General features: G+C 42.8%; 1 protein-coding gene across 4 annotated transcripts in view; it reads left to right on the top strand.

Annotated features, from left to right (window-relative positions):
- Positions 1-24,306, top strand: part of Ntrk3 (neurotrophic receptor tyrosine kinase 3) — a 354,645-nt gene that overhangs the window by 306,123 nt on the left and 24,216 nt on the right. For 2 of the 4 annotated variants that reach the window (XM_036185355.1, XM_036185347.1), the window contains exon 16: positions 14,887-14,961. The exons of the other annotated variants lie outside the window; for them this stretch is intronic. In XM_036185355.1, coding sequence (XP_036041248.1) covers positions 14,887-14,961 — 75 coding nt within the window. The remainder of the gene's footprint in view (positions 1-14,886; positions 14,962-24,306) is intronic. 4 annotated transcript variants of the gene reach the window in all.

Below are 24,306 nucleotides of genomic sequence, written 5' to 3'. Positions count from 1 at the left end.
AATTGCTTTCCACTCGATATAGTAGGGCTTTCTGTCTCTCCTGGCTAACCTCAGATCTATAGTGGTGCTGATGAAAGCAAGGGACGGCTTACTGTTTTTTTGTTTGTTTCTGTGCAGGGAAGATACTTGGTTAGGATTTGTTGGTCTCTTTTGACTCTATCAGGCCTTAGGAAACCATATCAGACCAGAATACACAAGCTGAGCTTTGAAACTGGCTTCCTGGGTTGCTCTTAATATTTCTTCTTTGGTTTAAAGGTTAAAAACAAACAACAACAACAACAAAAAAAACACAAAAAGAAGCACTATCCAAATGGTATGCTTCACCCTTGTTATCACAGCCCTTAGCTTTATTCTACTCCTGGCAAAGGATCACGGAGTAAACCCATTTCCTTTCTTTGAGCATGAGGACAGATTTAAGGGAGTGAGGTCCATGGGAATTGTCCGAAGTCCAGATATCTTGAGTTCTCTCTTCATGAGGTCTAAGTCAGGCTGTTAGCCGAGGCTCGGTGACTTGAAAATGTATGTCTTTGGTTCCAAAGAAGTATGAACCAAGGAAGGATAGCTACTTGAGTGAAAGTTCAGCACTGCTGGTGGGCTCTCTATAGCGGCCACTCTCAAAGATCAGATTGGAGCAACTCTCTATACTTGTTAACTCACCATGCTTGATGTATGCTTACACCCCCCACCCCAAATCCTTTGAACAATGAAAGGCAGAAGTACATATGCCAGAGGTCACAAAAAACGTCCCTAAAGTCTCAGCCCCTTTGGAAGACACTGATGTCACTAAAGAATTCTTGGGTTTGGAGCTAATGTCTGCTGTGTTCACTCTAATGTTTAGCCATCATCAGCACCATGTGCTCACTGCCTCTCTTCAATTTTCTTATTTTGAAAATTAAGGACAAAAATATTTACTCAGCGGAGGTATGTTTATGTTAAGCAAGTTAGTTTGTGCGAAGAGCCTGTAATGCAATACTTACCAGACAAACTATTGCTTTCACGGCCTCCTCGGCACTCCTCACACCCAAAACAAGAACGCTGTGGAGCTAGTCTCATTCCCAGATGGGATTCTTGGATCAGAAGGAGGAACTCCTGACCACTGGAAAATAAACTAGACTCATAGAGCTGCCCCAAAGGAGTAGGGTTAAGACAATCACCTCAAGGAAAATTCCTTCCTGAGGTTTCAACTTCCACAGAAATAGTGGGTCATCTGCATTGCCCCTCTTCTGGCCAGCGTTTATATGCCCTTGCTTCCAAATCGTAGGGCTATGCCTATGTTTGAGAGATTTATGTGAGACCTTCTTGTTCAGTATACACTGGCTAAGGCCCCAAGGAATGTGGTGATTTATCAGATAGACAGAACACCATGAAGGATGCCCGGGTCAAATTTGTACCGCTCTACTATCCTTGATTACTAGGACTAAGAACTTGCTGACTACTCAACTTGGTGACTAATGCAGATAAACATAGATAATGTGTGTGTGTGTGTGTGTGTGTGTGTGTGTGTGTGCATTCACGAACATGCCTGTGTGAATGTATGTACACATCTGTCAGCCTGGGTTTGCTTGCTCTGTGAGGACTCTAGAGCGTACACAGGAGGTCAGGAGGAGAGGCAAAGATAAAGTCCTTCCTATATTTTTCCCTTTTCCTTTTTAATTTCTTGAAACAAAGAGCCGCCATCTGGCTCATACATAAGTGGTATGCAAATGAATTACAAAGGTGAACTGCCAAATTTCCTGTTACACATTCAGATTGAAAAAGCAAACATGCCCGCATCAGAGCAGCGGAGCAGTCTCTTCTATTCTTACAGCGGGCTGGACGGCAGCCGCCTCCTCCTCCTGCGGCTCACCGATGCTTCCAAGAGTGCCTGTAAATGGGCTTTGACAAAGGCTAGCCTGCAGATACCACGATTCCTTCCTTAGGTCTTCAGAGAACTCAGAGAGATTGGTGATCAGATGTCGAGTTGAATACAATCTCAGACATCCTGAAGAGAAGTAGGCTGAGACTCCAGAGCAGACATATTTTCAGGTGTGTTTATTGGGGAAGGGGAGCAGTTTCCTGAGATCTGGAAGGGACCAGAGAGGAGGGGATCGATGCTGTGATCCAGAGAGCCCACAGTGGGGTCACTCTGCTGTTCCCTGTGCTGAGCTTCGTGCCTAGTATTCTATAGGTTGACAAAATTATCAGTGAAGGAAAACAGTGTGTGTTCAAGGTTAAGCAGGAAACAGATTAGACCAGACCAGGAGCCCACAGGCAATCACATATCCACCACTGCGAAGCGATCCTTTGGCGATCACAATCCAGCATTTTCTAAACATGTAGATGTAGCATCTGGGAAGAATGTCCTGAGGAGGCAGGCAAGTTGTGATCTAGATTCTCTGAGTCTGGGATGTGTACTTTAGGTTAGAAGTGGGATTCTAACCATAGGGTAGATCCGATAGTTTGTAATATGACAGGAGGTTCCAGACTAGGAATTCTGGGACCAAGTTCTCAGCAACTCTTGGGCATGTTAAGAACAGCAGTCCACTGAACAATAATTTAGGGCTCCCTAATGATCTGGTAGCAGAATAGTTCATTCTATGGGAGTCACAGTACTCCTGACATTGCTGAAAAATGGTAGGCTCTTTGTTTGAATCTCTGCCCCTGAAATTCCTCTTTGACCTTGGGTAAGTTATTTATCCTTTTTATGTCTCCAACTGTAAAATGGGGCTAATGGGCCCTAATGCCTGCATTTACTATGAAGACTATGAGTTAATATATATATATATTATATTAATATATAAATATTTATTATATATAGTATATATATTAGGATGATAAAACAGCTTAATAAGTATTAATTACTCTTCTTATTATTAGAGCTAAGATACAAATGTCTTCTTTACTCTGAACAAAGAACTTGCAAAGGTCTTATCTACCACAGGTGGATCACTGTAAAAAATAGATGGGAAACACACAACAGTTCAACCCAAACAGAAGCTAGTTTCCAGGTCATATAGTAGCATTTACAGGTGAATTTTCTGGAGGCATAGCACTCCACCACACTGCCTTGCAGGCCAATGGAAATCTGTACTTTGTCTTAGTTTCCCTATGCACTTGTGTCCTTTGTAGGCAGCTGGAATGGAAGAATAATGTTGTTTATGAACATGGACTAGCCATGAGGTCATCACTTCCCCTCTTAATGGAAGCAAGTCATATGGCACCATGATTTGGAAGGGAAGTTGAGAAATAGAGTATAGCAGCATTTCACAAGGAAAAGAAGTTTCTGGTGGGTAGCTGACCATCTCCAGGGGGAAGAAAAGCCTATATCTCTTCTAGCATTTTATTCCAACAACACATCTCATGTCTGATGATATACAAGGAAAGAGAGAAGAAGACATCCTTACTTCTGTTATTCTTCTTACTCTGAATACAAACTATCGGTGCCTTGTGGAATTTCAAAGCCAGGGTGGAAGCTGTCCCTCCTGTCACAGAGGCGCTTTGAGTCACTACCCTGGAGAGAAGGGTAAACTCACAATGAACCACATCCTATGGAACAGGCAAGAAAGGGAAGGATGTTTGACATCAGTAGGACCCTCAGTTAAAAAAAGTCCACCTAGGGCTGGAGAGATGGCTCAGCAGTTAAAAACACTGTTTTGTTTGTTTGTTTGTTTGTTTGTTTGTTTTTTGGTTTTTTCCAGAGGACTCAGGTTCAATTCCCAGCATCCACATGGCTGCTCATATGGTTTATAACTTCAGTTTTGGGGATATGATGCCTTCTCCTGGCTTCCACTAGCAGCATATACACAAGTGATGCACAGACATACATGCAGGCAAAGCACTATATAAAATTAAGATAAAAATAATGCTAAAAAAAAAAAAAAAACACGTGTAGGAGAGAAATGGCGAAGAAAAACTGATGATAGAAGCTTGGTTTAAAAACCCATGGCAGTGTAGATGGCGGGGGGTGGGCATAGAAAGGAGGTGGGGGAGGGCACAGGAGGAGAAGAGGGAGGGGAAACAGTGGACGGTATATACAATAATTTTTTAAAAAATTAAAAAGCAAACAAATAAATCTATGGCAGCTGAGGAAGAAGCCAAAACATGTTCCAAATTCTAACTCATCTCCACTCCCCAGCCACCAAGCGCTGCCTCGTGTGGGTGTAGGTCCTTTGCAAAACCCAGGGAGACTCACTGGTTGAAGACTCACACATGGGTCTGAGAGATTCTACAACATGCTGAAAGCAGGCAGGTGTGTGAGGGATGCTGGGCTCCTTTGAAGGGATTTGTCACTGTGGTTTTAGGCATTGGGTTCCTCTGAGTAAACTCAGGAAACCAAGAAATAAAAAACCACTGACTGTCAGAAGATGAGCCCCTCATGAGTCTTTCTAGTGACCAACCCCTGTTGCTGAGCCTGATTGTTCCTTGGCTGCTTTGAATCCATTCTGTTTCTGTTTGTACAGAATAAAAACAATGAAGATTTGTGTCCCATTCTGTACAATTTTATTAGGAGTAATTCTAGACCCATAGAAAAGTCACAAAGGTGGTAGAGTTCTCTTTTGCCCTTCATCTGGTTTTCCCAAGTGGTGGTGTGCTGCAGAACCATGGCACCTTTGTCAAAATAAGAATTAACAGTGGCATACATTACGAACTAAATGTCTGACTAGATTTTCTCAGTTCTTTATTATTGTTCTTGTAGTCCCAGGAGCCCGAAATACCATATTGTATGCCACTGGTTCTTAGTTGTACTGTTGCTGTACCTTTATGGGGGCTGAGAGTCCATGAAACAGCTTATGAGATGCTCTTTTGCAACACCAGGGTGCAGAGTTACTGAGAAACTATATGTTGAGAGTAACTATGTTGTGACTCCAGGTTCAGAAAGATGTCCTTTGGGACTGTTCAGTCCTGGCCATCCCAGAGGCCACATGTGGACAAGACCAGAGTCAATTTTCTCTGGCAAGGTTTGGAATAGAAGGCTAAGGGAAAGCAAGGGATCTAGATAGACTCCCATTGCCTAGGTTACCCTTTCCCTGCATTGGTTCATTTCTTCAGCTCTTTTATCTGGTGTTTAGGGCTCATTAGAAGCCATGGCACAGAGTGGACATCTCCGCAGACAGGTGCTGTGATATACTCATTTCAAGTGAATTTAGAGAAGCAACTTAAATGTTAATGCCTATTAATCTGCACAAAGCTGCCAAGAGAAAGGAACACAAAGGAAAGGATCAGTAGCTAATTATAGTAGGCATTACAGCCTCACTTCCTTGATTAAAGCCAGTGGGTCTGCACACTCATTATCTACAAAATAACAGACATTTTGGAATATAGACATCTACTGAGGGATGGAGGTGTTATTGAGGACACTTTGGTTATCAACACCTGTGGTGTGTCTATTGAGATATCTCATCTACCTGTGAAGTTTGGAGTTTGGTTTGTGGTCCTATACTTCTTTTTCATCTTTTGTCTTCTGTGGGGATACATTCTTCATATAAATGTAAGAGTGAGGAAGCTGAGTTTCTGTCCATTAGGAGGAAGGCGCAGCCAAAAGGAGAGGAAAAGGCCAGATACTTCATCCTCTGCTATTGCTTTGATCCCCAGGCCAAACATATTCATTTTCCCAGCCCCCTTTTCCTCTTCCTGGTGAAATTAGGAACCTACTTTAATTTTGGAAACAGGCCTTTTTCTATAACTACCTAGATCTGGTTTAGTGACTGAGGTTTAATTTTGAGTGTGCTCTGTTCTTTAGGATATCTAAGATAGTCAACTAGTAGGCAAAAGGACTGGTTACATGAGAAGGATTCCTTTCTATTTTCCAGGAATTGGGATTACCTCTTTCTTGCATCTATACATCCTCACACCTTCTTCCTTCCTAGACAATTCCATACTTAGTTTCAATCCAGTGGTAATATCAGGGATATCTACTGCAGCCCAAGCATTCTATAAAAGGTAGATTAGAGCACGGGGAAGGCTTTGGTTGTTTATGCCTTGGGATACTGTGGTATGAAGATACATAGTGAGCAGAAAGTTGAACTATAAACAACTGGACTTCTATGTGTGAGAAAGTTGGGACATTTCCTTCTCAGTGGCCTAAAGAACAATGTCCTAGGGAGAATCCTTCCATCTTTGATTATGGGTACTTTATACACTACAGTGATGCATCAGAGGCTTTTTCCTTCTCATGGAGCAGGAGTAAAGTTTGGTCATTAAGTCATTTTGGTAACATCAATTTTTAAATCATCATCCTTGACTGTTAGCTCACAGGGTTGAAGTCAGTGCTTTGTTTTGCAGTATTTTTTTCATAGCAGTAAAACCTCCACTCTAAATAGAACCCAATAACACAGATATGCAGACAGAAAGTCAAACACATAGAATGTTAGGAATCCATCTTCTTTGATTTGAGTAGTTGACAGACAGTCCTGGGCAGCCATATTTATATTAGGATATACTGGTCCAGGCAAGGGACCATGAAACTCTATACCACAAAGAACAGAAAAGGATAGAGTGTACCACTTGAATGTTACTGAGACTCAGAAAGGTAACCCAAAGGCTCCAGCTGAGGGCTCAAAGCCATTGTCATATTGGATGATAACCTTGAAAATGAGTGACTGTAGTTGTCGGTTAGGATACAGTTTGTTTTTTTTTTTTAATTTACTTTACATACCAACCACAGATTCCCTCTCATCCCTCCTCCTGCTCCCCACCTGCCTTCCCCTTCTCATCCCCTCCTCCAACAGGGTAAGTTCTTCCATGGGGGTACTGCTAAGCCTGGTACATTCAGTTGAGACAGGATTAAGGCCTCTCCAATTCATCAGGGTTGAGAAAGAGGGATTATATGAGCAAGGAGGGCCAAGATCATGATGGGGAAATCTACAGCGACAACTGAATCAAGATCAAAGGAACTCACGAACTTTAGACCCACAGCTGTGGAACCTGCACGGGACCAGACTAGACCCTCTGCATACAGGAGACAGTTGTGTAGCTGGGTCTGTTGGAGGGGCCTCTGGAAGTGTGATTAGGATCTATCCCTGGTACATGAGCCAACTTTCTGGATCCCATTACCTATGGTAGGATACAGTTTTAAAAGTGCATCTTTTAGGCCACCCAGTCCCTTCTGTGTCCCCAAAATGTTAGAAACAAATGAGAAAATGCCAACTCCTTCAACTTTAAACAAACACAAGGCCAGGGGGAGCCTTAAATGTTCTCTCTCTCTCTCTCTCTCTCTCTCTCTCTCTCTCTCTCTCTCTCTGTTGGCCCCAAACAGATTGGCATTAGCATCAAACCAGGCAGATGGCCTGTTGGTGTTTTTTACAGGGCTTCTGGGATTCCTTCCTCAGGTTCTCGAACTTACTCTTTCCAGCTGTGGCAGCCTGATGTGATGACCAGGGAGCAGCTGAGGTTTTCCTAATTCTTCGCACTCTTTAGAAGTGTGATAGGCTCAGTTATCTCAGTTATCTTTACCCAGAATTCTGTATGTTCCAAGGTAAGTCTATCCTCTGTCCTCAGTGGAGAAAACTGATTCATAGAAGAAAATGACATTATAGCTACCTAGAAAAACTGAGAAGATTGGGGTGACCAAAAGCCCTGTACTTTTCGTAGGTAACTGTTTATCTTGACTGGCAAGAGAACCAGTGGGGTGAGAACTATGCCCCTGCTTGGCCTGCTAAAATGATGTTCTAAGGCAGTTTTCCAGTGATCTGACGCAGTCTCGTCTCTCTGAAACGTTGAAATCTGGCTGCTCTCCGCCATCAAGGAAGGTGGGATGTGAGTGGGATGGACATTATTATCGCTTGCCTGTCTCCATAGGGACAAGAGAGGGAGGATGCTCCAGCAGAAATTTCCAAGAACAGGAGGCATGTTTTATTGAAGCCTATTCTGATGAGGGAAAGCAGGCTGCAAGAGACCGTGGGGTGTAGTGCTCAACCTCAGGGTTCTCGCCCCATGCCTGTTGAGGGTGGTGATAGATGCAGGATAACAGCCCCCATTCTCCTTTTCAAGTGCAAAAAGACCTTTTGTTTACTGAGACAAACTGAATATATAACATACAAAAACACATAAATTTCCATACAAATATCTTCCCTACCAGCGGTAATTAAGATATTTGCATGTAAAGGGAACATTGTATTCCCTTGACTTTTTCCTGGTAGGGAATTGTGTTTCTCTCATAATCCACATAGCTCAAGAATATGTGAGTTGTCTGACAAAACTGGAAAAGGAGGAGGAGGAGGAAGAGGAGGAGGAGAAGGAGGAGGAGGAGGAGGAGGAGGAGGAGGAGGAGGAGGAGGAGGAGAAAGAGGAGGAGGAAAGCAGGCAATTTGGTCAATACAGCAACTTTGCCCTGCCCTCCCCCACCCTACATTCCCAGACTTAAGCCTATCACCTGAGACAAAGCTGAAGGTAGAGACTGGTTGCTTGAGGAAAGGTGAGCAGAACACCCACTAAATCCTAAGTCTGGCTGTGTGCCTTTGAATCTTCAAGCTCCTGCTTCGGGCTATGCAGCCTCAGGAAACGTACTTACACTCTCTAAGCCTCAGATCCCACATCTGAAAAAGAAAGAAAAAGGGGAGTGAGGGAGAACAATTTCTTCTTTTGTGTGGATTAAATAAGATAATGTATGCAAATTGCCTGCTACCTATTAGGCATTCAATAGATGGTTATTATCATTCCATGTAAGTGAGTAAGGGAGAAATTATATATAAGAAATTTTAAATAAGTGACATGCCAAAGTATTTCCGATGATAAGTCTTTGGTGCTGGATCCTGAAATTAAAAGGGAGAAGAATCTACTTGAGAAAACAAGGAGAGATAGAAAACAAAACCACTCACCACTCTAGGGCTTCAATGTTCAAGTTAGTCTGTTGGAAGGCCAGAGAGAAAGAGGAACCATATCAGGCAGTGAGCGGCTTCCTTATTGTGAGATTGCTGCCTTTGAACAAGTACTGACTTTTGCCAATTGAACTGCTAACAGAGCCCCATTCTCCAGGCTTCCTGTGCTGCCAGTCTCTGTCTTGAATATTTTAAGGTTGTGTGCTCGGGTGCCTTGGGAAAAGAACCAAGGCCGACTGAGATCTCACCTTTATTCCTCTTACCATTTGTAGCGGGGGATCTCTTCTGCTCATTTTCATGCACAGCATGATGGCATGGATAGGAAAGTGTGTGCCCTGTTGGTTGGGTGGGTGCAGTTGGTTGCTCTGCTTTGCCCCCACTGAAGAGCCTGCCTGAAGGCAACGCGGATACGTTGATAAAATGTGGCACAGGATTAATGAGTTGGGTAGGGATGAGCAGGACTCCATCTCTTTTACTCTGTCAGTCATCTTGACACCTTTGACTGAATCTTCTCCACTGATTCACATGCTTCATCCTCTCACCAGGGTAGATTATGATTCTTTCTTGGTTATTTTCCATCCTTAGCTTCCTTCCTACTCTTTATATATATATATATATATATATATCATGGTCTTGACTCATTTTATGCTATATATCTCTGAGAACTAAGTTCCTTTGAAGACAAAGGAACTTATACCATTCTTAGCGAGATTTTTCACAAGAGTGCTTAATAAAATGTTTAATTTTAATAATACATAATACCATATGAGGTGTTTTAATGGGTAAGTAATAATGCTTCTACTGCCTTAAGTGTTATTAAATTAGTCCTCATGGGTCTGCTTGACAGATGCCAGTGGTCAGATCTCTGGGAAGGTGTATGTGAAAGGGGGCACTGGTGTCTTAATGAAAAAACAAGTTGTTTCATATTCCCGACCAGTGGCTCAAACATTTGCTTATGAGTGAAGAAGACTGAACAAATGTATCACATTGAATAAAATGGGCAGAAGACTAGATTTAGCTAAAGGATAAATCATTGGTTATTATTATATGACCAATTTTCAAAGGCTATATGATCAAAGCATTCACAATTAGTAAGGTAGTCTACACGAGAAGCCAGATTATAGTGAGACAGAACTCTGAGCAAGGGAAGCAGATGAATCGAGTGTTTTCCTCTATGTTAATCTTAAAGCGACAAACTGGATCTTATTTAGTTTCCAATATTTGGGAGTTGTTTTATTTATACACTCTCCAATGTTTTCTGTGTCAATGAGCAGCCTTCATATTTAAAATATATGAACCTCTTGGTTGCTTATGAATTTAATTCCCTCAAGACCAAGTAGTATATGCCCGAGGTGTGGCGAGCCTCTGTCAGATTACAGCTCCTAGTGACTAGTGGTGATTGCCCTGAGTAGAGTAATGGGCTGTATCTAGGGTAGGAAAAAGTCATGTCATGATATCCAGCATGGATTTGGAAAAGGGATTAGCAGCATGTGTGTCCTGTTGTTCTCAGGCTTGGCATTCATTATCCCAATCTGTACTTTAATTCAGGAATTGTTCTAGACTCTGTAAGGCATTCTCTGGCCATGGCTTTTCATAAGTGGAGGGGCACCAATACAGCATGGGCATGAGCTTATTGAATATTCCTTCATTGAAGGAACATATACAAAGCATGGAGGTTATCAGATCAACCTGCAAAACTGGGGTTCATTTAGTGTATTTGTCCAAATCTATAGATGAAACTAATATCCCAGTGTCCTAAATTATCTTTGGTTAAGCAGTTGTTTATATTTTAGGACATATGCACAACAGAAGTAGTTTGCTTCTGGGTAGATCTGATACTGTGTTTCATGTCATTGTACTAAGGTTTTCAATGTCAAGTCATGTGTCTCTCTGCCAGCTTAGTGCCACCAATTCTGTGCTAGTCTGTATTCGGGTACTGACACTGTTTTAGGCATATTTTTATTTTAGAGGTCCAAGACTTGGGTTTCATGCTCCTCCCAAGCAGATACATGTGTTAATAATCTGTGGCTATTGTCACTGCCTTGCCATGTTGCTATTCAGTTGAACTGTTTTCCTGCAAAGCCACTTTCCCTATGATTATGTCATAAGAATCTTTGATAGATGCTTGCTGAAATCTGAGCAAATGATCTGCCGTGACAAGCTTGTGGAATCCTGACTTGGAATTAAGCTAGAAGTCATCTTGTCAAGCCTGCTTGACAGATGAGTTAACAGACCAGGACCCTGGCAGAGAGAAAGGAGAAAGGAAGGGAGGGGAAGATAGGGAAGGAATAGTCAACTGTGTGTATCTGTTATTAGTAGTAGAATCATGACAAAAGCATTGGCCTTCTTTCTGGAAGATCTGATGTTCATCTCTGATTACCATTGCAGTATGTTATGTTCACCAGCTGGTATGAGTATTCCACTTTATAGACATATAAATTGAGGCTCAGGGACTCGTTGGTAATCCTCAGGTTGCACAATAAATGGAGGGTGGGATAAGGATAATTGTTCTGTTTCATAATGAAGGTTTGCTTTGAAGAGGTGGGAGGTTAGCTATAAATATAGTTTTTAAAGAGCATACCAGTACAGTATGATCACCATGAGATAAGATAGAATTTTAAGGTAGAAGCCTTTTGTTTTCTAGTAGAGTTTTGTGGCAAAGATATTTCAAATAAAGGAGGTGAACAGTTGGGGTAACTCAGAGCTGGCTACAGTGGCAAACAAGAAGACCTTAATTTAGAGAGCTTGGGCTCTCCAGTGTACTAGTTGAATAAGCAACAGCAAGAGAATTGATCCAAGTGGGGTCCCAAGATATTAACACAGATTGAATGAAGGTCAATAGCAAGTAAAAGATGCCAGAAGTAAGAAATGTTGTCTTAATATCCATAAATGTTTTATAGGAAGTGCTTATTTTAGTGTATGTTTATTATGAAAATATATACTCAAGAGTGTCTGATAACATGTATTTGGTTGAGGTGTCTTCAATGGCAATGACTTATTTCATCAAATTTGAATCCCTTATGCCTAACATCATATATATATATATATATATATAGGCATTTTATAATTGTTCATTTAATGAAATAGAGGAGGAGATAGACATACTTCTTAGTGAATGATCTCCATGATGCTCTGCAACTTTGGTGCTGGACATAATAAATGAGCACAATGCTAGACTTCAGTAAAGAGGTGCTCTGATGGGGTGGTCCTCTCTTGTTTTTGTGTGATAAATGCTTTCTGCCTAATTTTTCTTAACCAAAAGTGTTAGTAGGACTAGAACACTCTAGAGCTATTTGAGACTTAAGGATGGTGAAGACCTTATGTGAAAATGGAAGATTCTGGATTGTAGGGAAGTGAATTCTTTCTCCTCACATGGTTTCTAGAAAACCCACACACTTGAATTTTAGAAGTGTGACAAGGGGACACATGCGTTGGATATGAGATTGCAGTTGGTGACTGCAGAGTTTTGCCTTTTTCTAAGTCTGAGATGCCAAGGACCACTCTATAATAGAGATTGCTGGGATGTGGCACCATAATTTAAGGACTCATTATGCATGAGCAAAGAACTGTCAAGTGTGTATTTCTGTGATGCTGAGAAATATTAGAGAAAATCCACCCTCTCCATATCTCCAAATTCAAAGCTCTGCATTTTCTCCCACATAATCTATCCCTTGACCTATCTCTAGCTCAACCCTCTCTGTAACTATGCTTATTCCCACCAAATCTTTGTCTCTCATTCTACTCTGAGTTTAATTTCTTTTACATTAAATACAATTTTTTTGTTTGACATTTCTGTCCTTCCCAACATCCATTTGTGTTCTTAGTACTGAAATAGAACTTCTGATCTTACCACATCATTGAATATGACTTTTGAGGGTTAATAATCATCTTATTATACCCATGTTTGAATGTCTTTCCTCAAGGATAATCCTTTCTGAACTATTGAATGCCAATGTTAATAACACCTCATTTCTTTCCCTTTCCCTGTTTCCACCATCTACTCAGCATTATATTCTCAATTAAAATGCCTGGGCGGTGTCTTACTGGTCAATATTTCCCCCTTTCTGGTTATGGATTTATGTGTTTCTCTTTATTCAAAGTTCTGAGGTTGTTAGCTGAGAGCCCACAGGTTTGCATGGTTAGAATCCCATAGTGCTTTTATGCCTCCATATCTTTTCTCTATGATTACTACATCTAGAAGCCTCCTCTGGAGGGATCATTGGTGACTGAAATTTTGCTTATAGGAAATAAGCTCACCACAGCCACCTCTTCGGACAGTACTGTAGAGTAGCATGCTAGCATGCATGAAAGCTCCCTCGGAAGGAACTCTAAGCAGAATACTATTTGAACCTACCTGGCTACCTTCCTGCTACGTCTAGTTTCACAGTATCTTGGTGTCCCTTGTTCTTTGCAGGAGGCAGAAATCACCCTAGGTAGTCCAACGATTGGATCCATGCATATGCCTTCAAAGTCAAAGCCTTTTGTTCCCCATCCTTCTTCACCCCACCTCTCTGCTCCTTTAAGATCCTCATGTGAATCCTCATTTCTCATTTCCAAATCCTCATTTCCAAAGTCCTAGTCTGTGCTCTGTGGTCTTCTTCCTGACACTGCCATGAAAGTCCTGTGATTCCATCCAGCCCAGCAAGTTTGGGTCCTGGTTCACATGACACAAATGCTCAGTGTCCTCTGGAGTTATTGGTGGAACCTGCATTAACAAAGTGCTACCACTCAGAGGCTGTCAACAACAGAACTTATTTTCTCACAGGTTGGAGGCTAGAATTCCAAATCTAGGCACAGACCACTTTGACTCTTTCTCAGGCCTACCACCTCCTCTGTCCTCACAAGATCTTCCCTCTATAACTGTCCAGATTTCCTTCTTTTGTAAAGACACCAATCATATTAGATTAGTATCCAACTAATGGCCTCTAAAGCCCATATATCTACTATGAACACATGCTAGGGCACTGAGAGTTAGAATTTCAGCATATTAGATTTGTATGGGGGACACAATAATACCTTCTCTGTTTAAGCATCCAATTGCCCATCTTTCCATTCATTTTTTCCTTCACCCTCCTGTTATTTCTTGCTGTCCATCCCTGAATGCCATCAAAACCCACCAGGCTCATTTTATGGTCACCCTAGGATGTTTTTCTCAGCCTCACCCTCTGGGTTTGTACACATGGCCTTCCTGATTCGTAAACATGCCTTGCCAAATTGCTCTGTGCTTAGAGGTTTCCTTTACTTCTGGCTTAGTGGAGAGTGGGGCTGTGTGTGTGTCTTGCCCTTTGCACACAGCTTTTGACCCCAGAGGTGATTAAGAAATGTCAGTGCTACATTACTGTGAATCCTTCCTCAGAGATAGCTTAGCCCCATCCCCTACATTTAGAGAGGGGTATCAAGGGAAGTGGGGTTTTCCAGGTGGGGATGGAGAATGCAATCACTGATTCTGTCAACAGCTGGAGGAGGAGGGTGGCAATGCCCTATGCAAATCCTGTCCAGCCATCTCCCCACTTTCCAAATAAGAAAAGCAGAAAGGGGGATTTAGGAAGCTCTGGGTATGGTAGTAAATTCATGGATTTCCTCTAATAGAAAAAGAACAAATATTCCTTCAGGAGCTTTGGGGAAAAAAATTCCTTTTCTTTGACTTAATGGGTTGAGGATCCTGGATAAGATGCACTTCCTTCCAGAGTGGTAGTGGCTGGGGTGTTAATCCTGGGGAAAGAAGAACTGACCCATTGGGGGAAACCCTCTTGAGTTCTGGTGGTCCTCAGAGGCAGACAGTTGAGTGGCATGGACTAGGAGTACAGTTATGGTGCTGTGTCCTTTAGGTTGTGCAAGAGTCCTTCCCGAATGGACTCCCGAGTAAAGTCTCACAGACAGACAGTCAGCTTTTCTGTCTAGGAGCATGGGAAAGAACTTTCGAGCCTGTGCTCAGCAGACACATCTATTCCATTAAAGACAGGCCTGCTTCCCTTCTCTCCCTGCTTCCCTCCCTGCCCGCCTCCCTTCCTCCCTGCCTACCTTCCTCCCTCTTCCCTCATCCCTTTTCTCCTCTCTCCTCTTCCCTGCTCTCTCCCCCATTCACTGTCAGGAAGGGCCATGCCAGAAGGGCCCATTCAGCGTGTCGTGGCAGCAGCAGAGGCTAGCAGCGTCAGCAGCTTCCACAGTGAGTCTGTATTTTGTTTTTGGGGCCAGGGGCTGGACAGGGCTGTCCATACACTGACAGCTTGCAGGCTTTGGAGAGGAACTTCCATGTGTGGGCGGCTGCTGTCAACTTTGTTTTGACTGCCTCCCCTCGTGGGGGCATCATTCAATTTCCATGGAGGTTCCCTGCCAAAGGCATTGGTGTGCTTGTGATGTTTCATGGGTTCACAGCATGGTGGGGGTGTGGGGCCATGATCTGCTAAAAGTAGGTGCACATCTTGATTGAAGTGGCTGCCAGCAATTCTGTCCAGGCCTGTGTGTTGGTGGAGGCTGGAGGCTCTGCATGGATGGTGGTTTGGCTGCTTTCTTGCATTCCAGGAGATGTGGCCTTGAGTCTTGCACATCTTTTTGTTGTCTAATGCTCAATAAGGGGTTCCCTTGAGGGATCTGAGAATACCATAAGCAAGTAGGCTGATGGTTTATTGAGCCAGAGGTGTGCACTTGGTCTCAAATGAATTCTGATCTAAAAAGATACTGATGTTCAGGACAGTTATTAAAGGACCACAGTAACTAAGTCATCTGTGTATACTTGTGGGAGATTTCTATCTCCACTTTAATGCCTATGGTAATTTCTGGGGAGGAGATGGACATACTTCAGTTCCAGTAGAGGGTCCATCTGTCCTGCCTTGGGTCTCATTTTGTCTGCCTCCTTTCCCATTCTGTTTCTAGAACAATCCACAGAGTCACAAAATTTATCAGCCTTAAAAAATCAAGCAGAAGCTTTGCTTGTCACCCCGAGAAAGGTTCTCTCCAGGCCAGATGCTGTGTTTAAACACTGACGGGGTATGATGTTGAATGGAGGAGTTCCCGTTTCTAATATGTGATTCTCTGCCAATGATACAGTCTCATGGGCAGGTGCATGGGAACACTTTGATGATTTCATTCATTTCCCTCCTGATTCGGTTAGCGAGGTAAATTAAGCATAGCCTCCCAGGTTCTCCCAGGGCCCCAGTTTCACAGGTTTCTCCCTGACACTGCTACTTATAATGGAATTAAGGTTCAGAATTTTTTTTTCTTGCCAGCCTTGTGTGACACTTGCAGACAGAATGGTTATAAGAACTCAGTTTCTTCTCTTTTAAAAAGTCACAAGTTTTCAGTGACATTAGGGTCAAACTATTGGTTTTAGGCGCTGACGAGTTTTACTAAAGTGCCACATGGATCAAATGAGCAGTTATTTATTATAAATCAATCGTGTGTACTTGATTATCTCAACTTGGTCACTGCTAGAGTGAAAAGAGAAGCTATTAATAATTAAACAGGAACAAACAGCATCCATCTCAGTCTCCTTCAGTACATTAGGACAATTATGAATAGAATAGGCAAAAATCTCTGCCTCTAATTAGGAAAATCAAAGATAAAGTTTAAGGTACAGAGAAAACTAAGGAGTGCCAGGTCCTTAGGAGAAAAATAAGGAAGAGAGGAGACAAAGAAGTGTGATCTGATGCTGATAGTGGTGCTGATAGTGATAGTGGTGCATGCATGTGTGCACAAGCACATGCATGTATGTATACCTGTGTGCACGTATGTGCAGATTTAGGTAGGTGGTCAAAGCAATTGAGCTGTTCAAAAATAATAGTATGTATTTTATTTAAGTTCTCTGAGCAGGATTTTCATGGCTTGGCTAAATTTTCTGAAATAAGTTGGAGCAGAAAAGTCTGAATCCAAATGAAGACACAGTAACCTTTAGATAACAAGAAACAGATACTTTGTGGCCATGCGTTGGCAAGGCAGGCTTTGCTTGGTAGTTAGCACAGCTTCCATGTGCTCCAGATGTCACTAAGGAGGACATCAAAAAGGGAATAATGCTGATTCATTCATTTTAGAAGCATCTTTGTAGAAAGTCCCTTAATTTGTGATTTACACTGGCCATTTAGGATATCCTAAGGCCTCTCTTTCTTCCTTCTGGTGGCAGAGGGAAAGGCAACTTGCGTTTGATGACTCTGGGTCAATACTTGGCTAGGGACTTGAATGAACTTAGTTAGTTCCCACTGTTCCCACAAAGATGTTTCCACAGTCCCACTTTAGAGATGAGCACACAGATATTTAAACACAAAAATAGAGAAGAGTGGAGCCATCATCGAAATCCAGGTCGACCCAAGTTTGAAACCTCTACCTTTATTTGTCGGTCTCAGTAGCTATCCTTGGGTTCCAGTTAGCATGAAGCAAAGAAGGCAAAGAACAGAAGGACTCTCTAGGCTATCGTGTAGTCCTGTGTATATTGTAATTTGCATGGCTGGGTCAGGCGCTATTAGTAGATGTGTTGGGGTGATGTCCATGTTGTTGCTGGTCATGCACGAAGGCAGAACAATATCTTTTGCTTCTCCACGTTGTGTCTTTCTTAGGAATGGGAATGGGCCTGGGAAGTTTGTTTCGGAAGCATGTGAGCAAGTCTTCCTGTGTGGTGTCCATGTTAAGCAGAGATGAAAGAGTAACCTTGGTACAACAGGGGTCCTGGTTCTTATGCACGTTTGAAGGAGGGCCAGTGCATGGTATTTTGGTACAGTTAATGGGTGGGGAGAATGCATGCTGAGTTCTAGAGCTGTACAAAGGTGCTGTTGATGGGAGTTGAGTGGAGAGTTGAGTTGAAGATAGTTCCTAGTTCCATACTGCCTTTGTGAATGGAATCCACAGACTTACCTCATCTGATTTGGAGATGCAATCTGTGAAACGCAAGTGTATCTGAACCACACCTCAGATGTTATGTTTACATTTACCAATATCAACAATATTCAATGTGCATCTTTGAATCTGTTTGCAATATACTCTCATATATCTTCCAGAAAAAATATCTTGCTTTATGCATAAGATGGACCCTTGAGGTTCCACAGCCTCCCCACAAAAGTCACTATTTATATACATATGACAGACCTGATATAATAAAGTAAATATGTATTTTAGGATGTCACTATCCTTCCTCGGTTTTCTTAAAGGTTGCTGTACCTATAATATTATTGTTACCTGGACTTCTAGAACCTATTTATCTCAGGATAAGGGCTCTGCCCATCCAATGGTAACTAATCTTTGAACTCCTTAGTGTTTTTGCAGTGTGATATCCTATATAGGGGTCTTAGGGTACGTCAAAGTATGTCTTTTTAAGTTTCACGGGAAGTTCCTTATAGATAGAGAGAAGTTATTCCTTACCCTTCCATTCCTTTTCCTTACCACCCCAATGGCAGCACTACAAGAGTGTATTCCAGGTTCTTAAGCACCACTTACTGTTTTCATCCAATTACTAGACTATGGCTTCCCAATAACACCCCGGTTCTTCACAACTTATGGGATATTGCATGATTTTGTTCTTCACCCAAGAGCTAAAGAGAAAAGCTTTTCTCATTCTCCTTTCTAGGATACTTCTCTCTGACTTATGGCTCTGAGTTCTTTCCCTGGTAGAATAGAAGCAAACTATTTACCTTTTCTTCTCAAACATTTACCCTTCTCAGCATGTGTTGACTTCTCCCTTCTGTATCTGTGGGACTCTGTGACGTCAGTGGGACTGGAGGTAAAGCTGAAATATCTAGTTCTAATCCTTCTTTGGGATGGTTATCTGTGGCCTATCCTGCCTCTCAGAGATGTACAGGGCATGCCTTAAGTCTAAGGAGAGGTTAGTCACAGTTAGAAGGGCTACTGCCTCTTTAGACAGAAGGCTTAGTTCCCTGGGTTCTTTTCTGGATAGGTAGTCACCCCTTTAGATGGAAATTACTCTTGGAGCTTCTGGTTCCCTTAGAATTTTGCACTGTGTTGATGTGCATAGAGTATTTCAGAGCTGAGCAGGTCCTTAGAACAGGATGGTAAGAGCTCCTTGGGATGGGGTGGGGCTCAGGCATTCAGGCAAAGGATGTGAAAAAGCCCCTCAGAAGATGGCAGGAGAGTTCTTGGCTGTACCATGCAACACAGTTTACAAGAAGAGTTGCCTCAGTCCTTGTCTTCCCTTCTTTGATTGGAACTTGACTTTCAAAGATGGTCAAGTGCATTTGCTCCTATAACTGTTTTTAGAAACAAATGGCTCATAAGAAATCCATATGTCTGGAAGAATTGTGACACCACCTCCATTGGGTAGACCCTAGGGGTGGTGAGTTCTGCTGTCTCTGTCTAGGCTGGTGCCCGTCTCTTGCCATCAATAGTTAATTCTGCTGATGATTATTGCTGCCTTTTTCTCTGTAGCCACTTGTGGTTAACCCTGATGGAAAATAGAAATCCACCAAGACCTCCAGCCAAATGCATTTACATGAACCTGGCTGAGGAAGTGTCACCCTGGTGAAGTTTTCAGATTGTCATATGTCATGAACTATCACATGATGTCTTACAGATGATAAAGCCCTGGTGTATGGGTCTTGCCATGCAGGGCACAAAGTGGGTGAGAGGAAACAAATTGCTGTTCTGCATTCATTAGGGAAGCCGATTTCTATGTGACCCTCTGCCTTCTACCTCAGTCTCTCTCCTTGGGTTCATTTCTAAGAATGAGGCATTTGATTCCAGACAAACTTGAGTTGAATTTTCCCATGTGTTGCTGGGACTCTTTTAGCTATAAATGAGAGAAAACTTAACTCAGAATCTTTTAAACAGAAAAGACAATGTGACACCTTAACAGTAAATTCAGGAGTAGGATTATTTCTGGTGCTAGACCAGGATTCATGTAATGGCATCAGATTCATTAGATGCTGTTTTCTCTGTCCTCTCCCTTCTCATTCCTATGTAGGCTTTCTCCTCATTCCTCCATTTGTTTTCCCTCTGACACACAGTGATATTATAGAAAGAGATGGTGATGGGAAATATATGTTCAAACATTCAAAGGTAACATAATTTGAAATGTGTGATGATAGATGTTGTTGTGGCTGAATAGATTACTGGAGACCAAGATGTTCAGTAAGGAAGCCTTGCCTTTCCCAGAAATGGCTTGATATAGGAATTCATCTGAGAAGTCATCAATACTGCCCCTGCAGCTAAACTGGGCATTATGCAGAGAAAAGTCAGCATGGGCAGACCAAGGAGGCAGAGTCCATGCCCAACTGCTGCTTCCAGTCTGTATATGAGAAGCATAGGTTGCAATCTGGTGTCATCCTTATGAGTGCTGTCTGGGAGGCTGTGAGCTCTCATCTGACTTCATTGCATCTGCTGATACAGATATTTCAGCATGAAAGTCTCTCTTCAACTCCTATGGGGGTGTTTATTGAAATCAAATTGTAAGCTATCTAACATGTTTTCCTAAATCCACTACTCCAACTCATCAGTTTGCATACTTTATACCATCTTTACTGAAAAACAAGCAAACAAACAACAATAACAAAAAAAAATCTTTGCTGGTCAGCCTTCCTTCAAGTTGGAAGTACACTCAAAGATACTGATTATTAGAGTCAGAATATTTTAGGTTTATGTCTTATATCTACCTTCCTCCCTCCCTCCCTCCCTCCCTCCCTCCCTCCCTCCCTCCCTCCCTCCCTTCCTTCCTTCTTTTTTAAAAATAAACTATCTAATCTCTTTCCCTCTTTCCTACCTCTCTCCTTTCCTCCATGCAAAGTAGTTGATAATAATCATTTTAGATCTCAAGAGGGTGAACAAAGCTGTGCATCTTAATTCACTTACCATGTCTCATGAGGCTGTGTAATGATGGCTCCCAACATTGCTACTCTGTGGCCTTGTTCACAGAGACAAGGGCTCTACCTCTGGCCTCAAAGGAGAAATGCTGAAACCATCTTTTTCACCTCTATTATGGGGTGGGGGCAAAAGGTTTGAAGGCTCTATTCCTGGAGATCACCCACTCTAGTACTTAGCCTGGCTCATTTTGGGGGAACCCACTAGATGACTTAGGAAAAGACTTCAGTAGGCTAAGGAAGCTTTTGAAAACAGGAACATGTGTGAAAGAGTAGGATTGTGTTTGGGAGAGAGGAGAGCTAAAACCATCCAACTGTGATGGCTGGCTTACTGTTTAAGACTTTCTCCTGTGTTGATCCTATGAGCACTCCCACCCACATCCTCCACGCCCCCCCCCCCCCCGACTTCTGACCTTGAAGAAGAAGCCAAGAAGAGACAGGGCTTGTTTCCAAAGGGAGAAGGTGTAACCCACAGCTGCAGACCTCCCCTGATGGCCTGGAAGGCCACATGCTGCATGGAGGCACTGAGCTTCTATCCCTTTCATCTGAGACTGCCTCCTGTTCTAACTCCCTTCTGTGCAGAGAGGCCCCCTGGGCTCCCCACGCAAAACAGCAGGCTGAGTTGAAGTAAGTGGGACCCAGAACTCTGAGCTTCTCCCAAGGCAGGGGGAGCATTCTGAGGTTATTCACTCTCTGCTTCACTGGAACTTTATGTTTTGAACCAGATGATACCTAGAAGTCCATCAGTGCATCCCCTCCTGAAGTTTATAGATAGGGACATAGGAGCCTGTAGATGAGGCAGGTAGTATGATGTAATGTTGGAGAGGAGGGCCTCTGAGGTTGGGCTCTTGCTCTCATGGGCTTGTCCACATATACATGTGTGTGTAAGTACACACACGTATACACATACGTATACACACACACACACACACACACACACACACACACACACACACTCACATATATCCCTCTATAAAATCAGACTGCCAAGGCTGCAAGTACTATAAAGGACCTTTGCTCAATGCTCTTTGCATACTGATTCAGATCAATAATTATGCTTTGGACAAATTCATGTAGTTTCTGAGCAGAGAAGAGTTTTAACACCTCCCCCCTCAGTCTAATGCATCATTATTAAAGGTTGAATGTTGAGACTGAAAGGAACCCTAAGCTTCCAGAGACTTGGGGCGGCACCTAGTCAGGACTGTGACAAGATCTCAGGTGACTTGAGTGCCTTTCCATCGGATTCCAGGTTTCTGCTGATGCTGTGCTGCCTCCCTTCTAGAATGCTGGAGATGTCTCTGGCCTCTGTTAGGGGAGCTTGACTGGGTCAATCAATACCCCTCTCCTGGAATTTCTCAGGGGATGCCTAACTAGGGACATGTGCTGAATAAAATAGTCACATACCAGCTTCTGTTGATAAATCACTCTGCAGTTCACAGAATACTTTAGCTGCCATTATCAGCCATCTTCAGGCTTCCCCAAGAATGTCACTCTTCTATTTTTTTTTTTCCTAAGCTGAATTCCCTCCTTTCAGTGAAGATGAAGAACTGTGTCTACTGCTTTGTGTGTGTGGTCCTGCAAGTGAGCTCTTTCCTCTTAGGCTGTGAGTATCCATCCTTTAGGATAAAAGGATTTTGTTTCATGACTCAAAGAAGCATCCCATTTCCACTGGGCAAACAGGTGCATTTTAGTTCACAAGAAAGCTCTGGGGTCTGCACAGTTCCGATGTCCTGAGCCTCATCTGAGCTGCTCCAGCAGCCATTAGTGAGGCTAGACAGGGCAGCCAGGAGTTTGCCAAGGCCTGGCTTGCTCCTTATATCGTCCCCCCTCTCTTGATGTGCTTCCAACTTTCCTTAGCCTGGGGATGCAGCCATGGATGACAGGTCTCTGCTGGGATATGTATTGTTTACTGAAGTAATTAAAATATGCAAAGTGCTCGCTGCTCCCCCCCCCCTTTGCATTTCCCTAGCTCCTGGCATTTTCAGCTGGCAGTTAATAAAACACAACCCCCTCCCCCAAGGCTCTGGTCTCCCTCCAGCTAAAATGACTAATTTGGAGTGATCTGGAAGTTGTAGTTCTTACCCCTGCCTTCAGCTGTACCTTTCTGGTTGATCTGCTGAGCCTGCAGTACAAGACCTTACCGGAAAGGGAAAGGCAGTGTCCAGAGGAAAAAGGGAAGCAAATGCCTGGCTTGCTGTTTGCATCAGTGCAAAATCGGAAAAGACTTCTCATCTTTCCTCAGGGTAGCTTTACATCGAAAGGGCTGCAGCCAAGGACACTGGGAACAGATTCCCTAATTCAACCTAATATCTACCATCCCTGGCCACCAAACATGCCCATCTACTTACACGGTAGAAAATCATCCACTCACTTAAACTATCTAGATGCCTGGCTTAGAGATTACGTTATGCGAATATGTACATACAGTTGAGCAATAGACTGATACTCCCACATCTACTCTATAACCATCACTGTGACAGTTCTTTGTTAACATATATTGAGAGTTCCCAAACTCCATGCACCCTGCCCAAATTTCTATGGATTGTTCTCATTCAATCCTCATGGCAAATCTTATTAATATTTAACATGTGGACAAACTCAGATTTCAAGAGGTAAAGTGATTTCTTGAGGTGACTTGTCTATCAGTTTGCGTCTGCATCATGATATTATGCCATTCCTATCTGGAGGGCTACTTAGGAGTGTGGCAGCCCTTTTATACATCTTTGGGGTCTGTTTCTGCATCCATCAATTCTTCTAACAGGAGATCCTGCTCCTGTCCAGGGGCACTGAATAAAGTACACAGGGTTCTGAGTTTTCCAGAAGTGTCAGGCCTTGCTTCGATTTATCTCTTCTCTAGGTCCAAACATATGGCTGCTTACTTGTCTCTCCTCATCCAAGGCTACATTCAGGAGCTCCTGGTCCTGAGAAATGAGTGATATACAAATGCACTGTGTCCAAGTCTTCACAAGGAATGAAGGAAGACTACAGTGGACATAACCTCCTTGTAGATAGCTTGGAAGCAGCCAGCAATGATACAGGTGCCTTGCTACTGAAGGAGATGCAATTAAACACTGTTCCTTGGCTCTTGTCAGGGTAGCTGACTGCTGTTGGCCATCCTTAGGTGTTCCTTAATTAGTCCCAGGCCCTGAGGTGACTGGGATTGGGGATTAAGCAGAAGCTGCTTTGTGTTGTCTGCTTCTAAGGCAGTAGTACAGGGCCCAACAGTAGTTACACAGGCTTCTCCTAACATCCAGACATGACTTCAGTATGACAGACCTCACAAATGGTGAGTTAGGAGGGCTAGAATTGGATCCTGGAGTTAGGAAAGAATATCAGTTAGGAAGGTCACCCGGTCTGGGTGGCTTAGCTAAAGCTAAGGAGGCAGGCAGTCTCTCATCCTGAGTTTCCCTGGAAATGTGCTCTCTCTGGATCATGAGGAAGACTATTCCATGGTTAAATTGTTAAATAACTCTTTTCCATCATGGCATCTGTTGTCATTTCATATTCCTATACAGTAAAAGGAGTACTCAGTTGCTATAGTATACACATTTGTGATGCCAGCACATGGGATTCAGAGACAGGAGGGCTGTGCCTATGCTATAGAGTGAGTTCAAGCTCAGGTTGGACAACTTAGTAAGGCTCTGTCTTAAAAAAACAAAACAAAACCAAGTGAGCAACCAGCAACAAACAAACAAACAAACAAACAAACAAATAATCAT

This window comes from Onychomys torridus, chromosome 1 (genome assembly GCF_903995425.1).
Source record: "Onychomys torridus chromosome 1, mOncTor1.1, whole genome shotgun sequence".
Lineage (NCBI taxonomy): Eukaryota > Metazoa > Chordata > Mammalia > Rodentia > Cricetidae > Onychomys > Onychomys torridus.
Note: the sequence above shows the minus strand (reverse complement) of the source record. Positions and strands in the feature narration are given on the sequence as shown.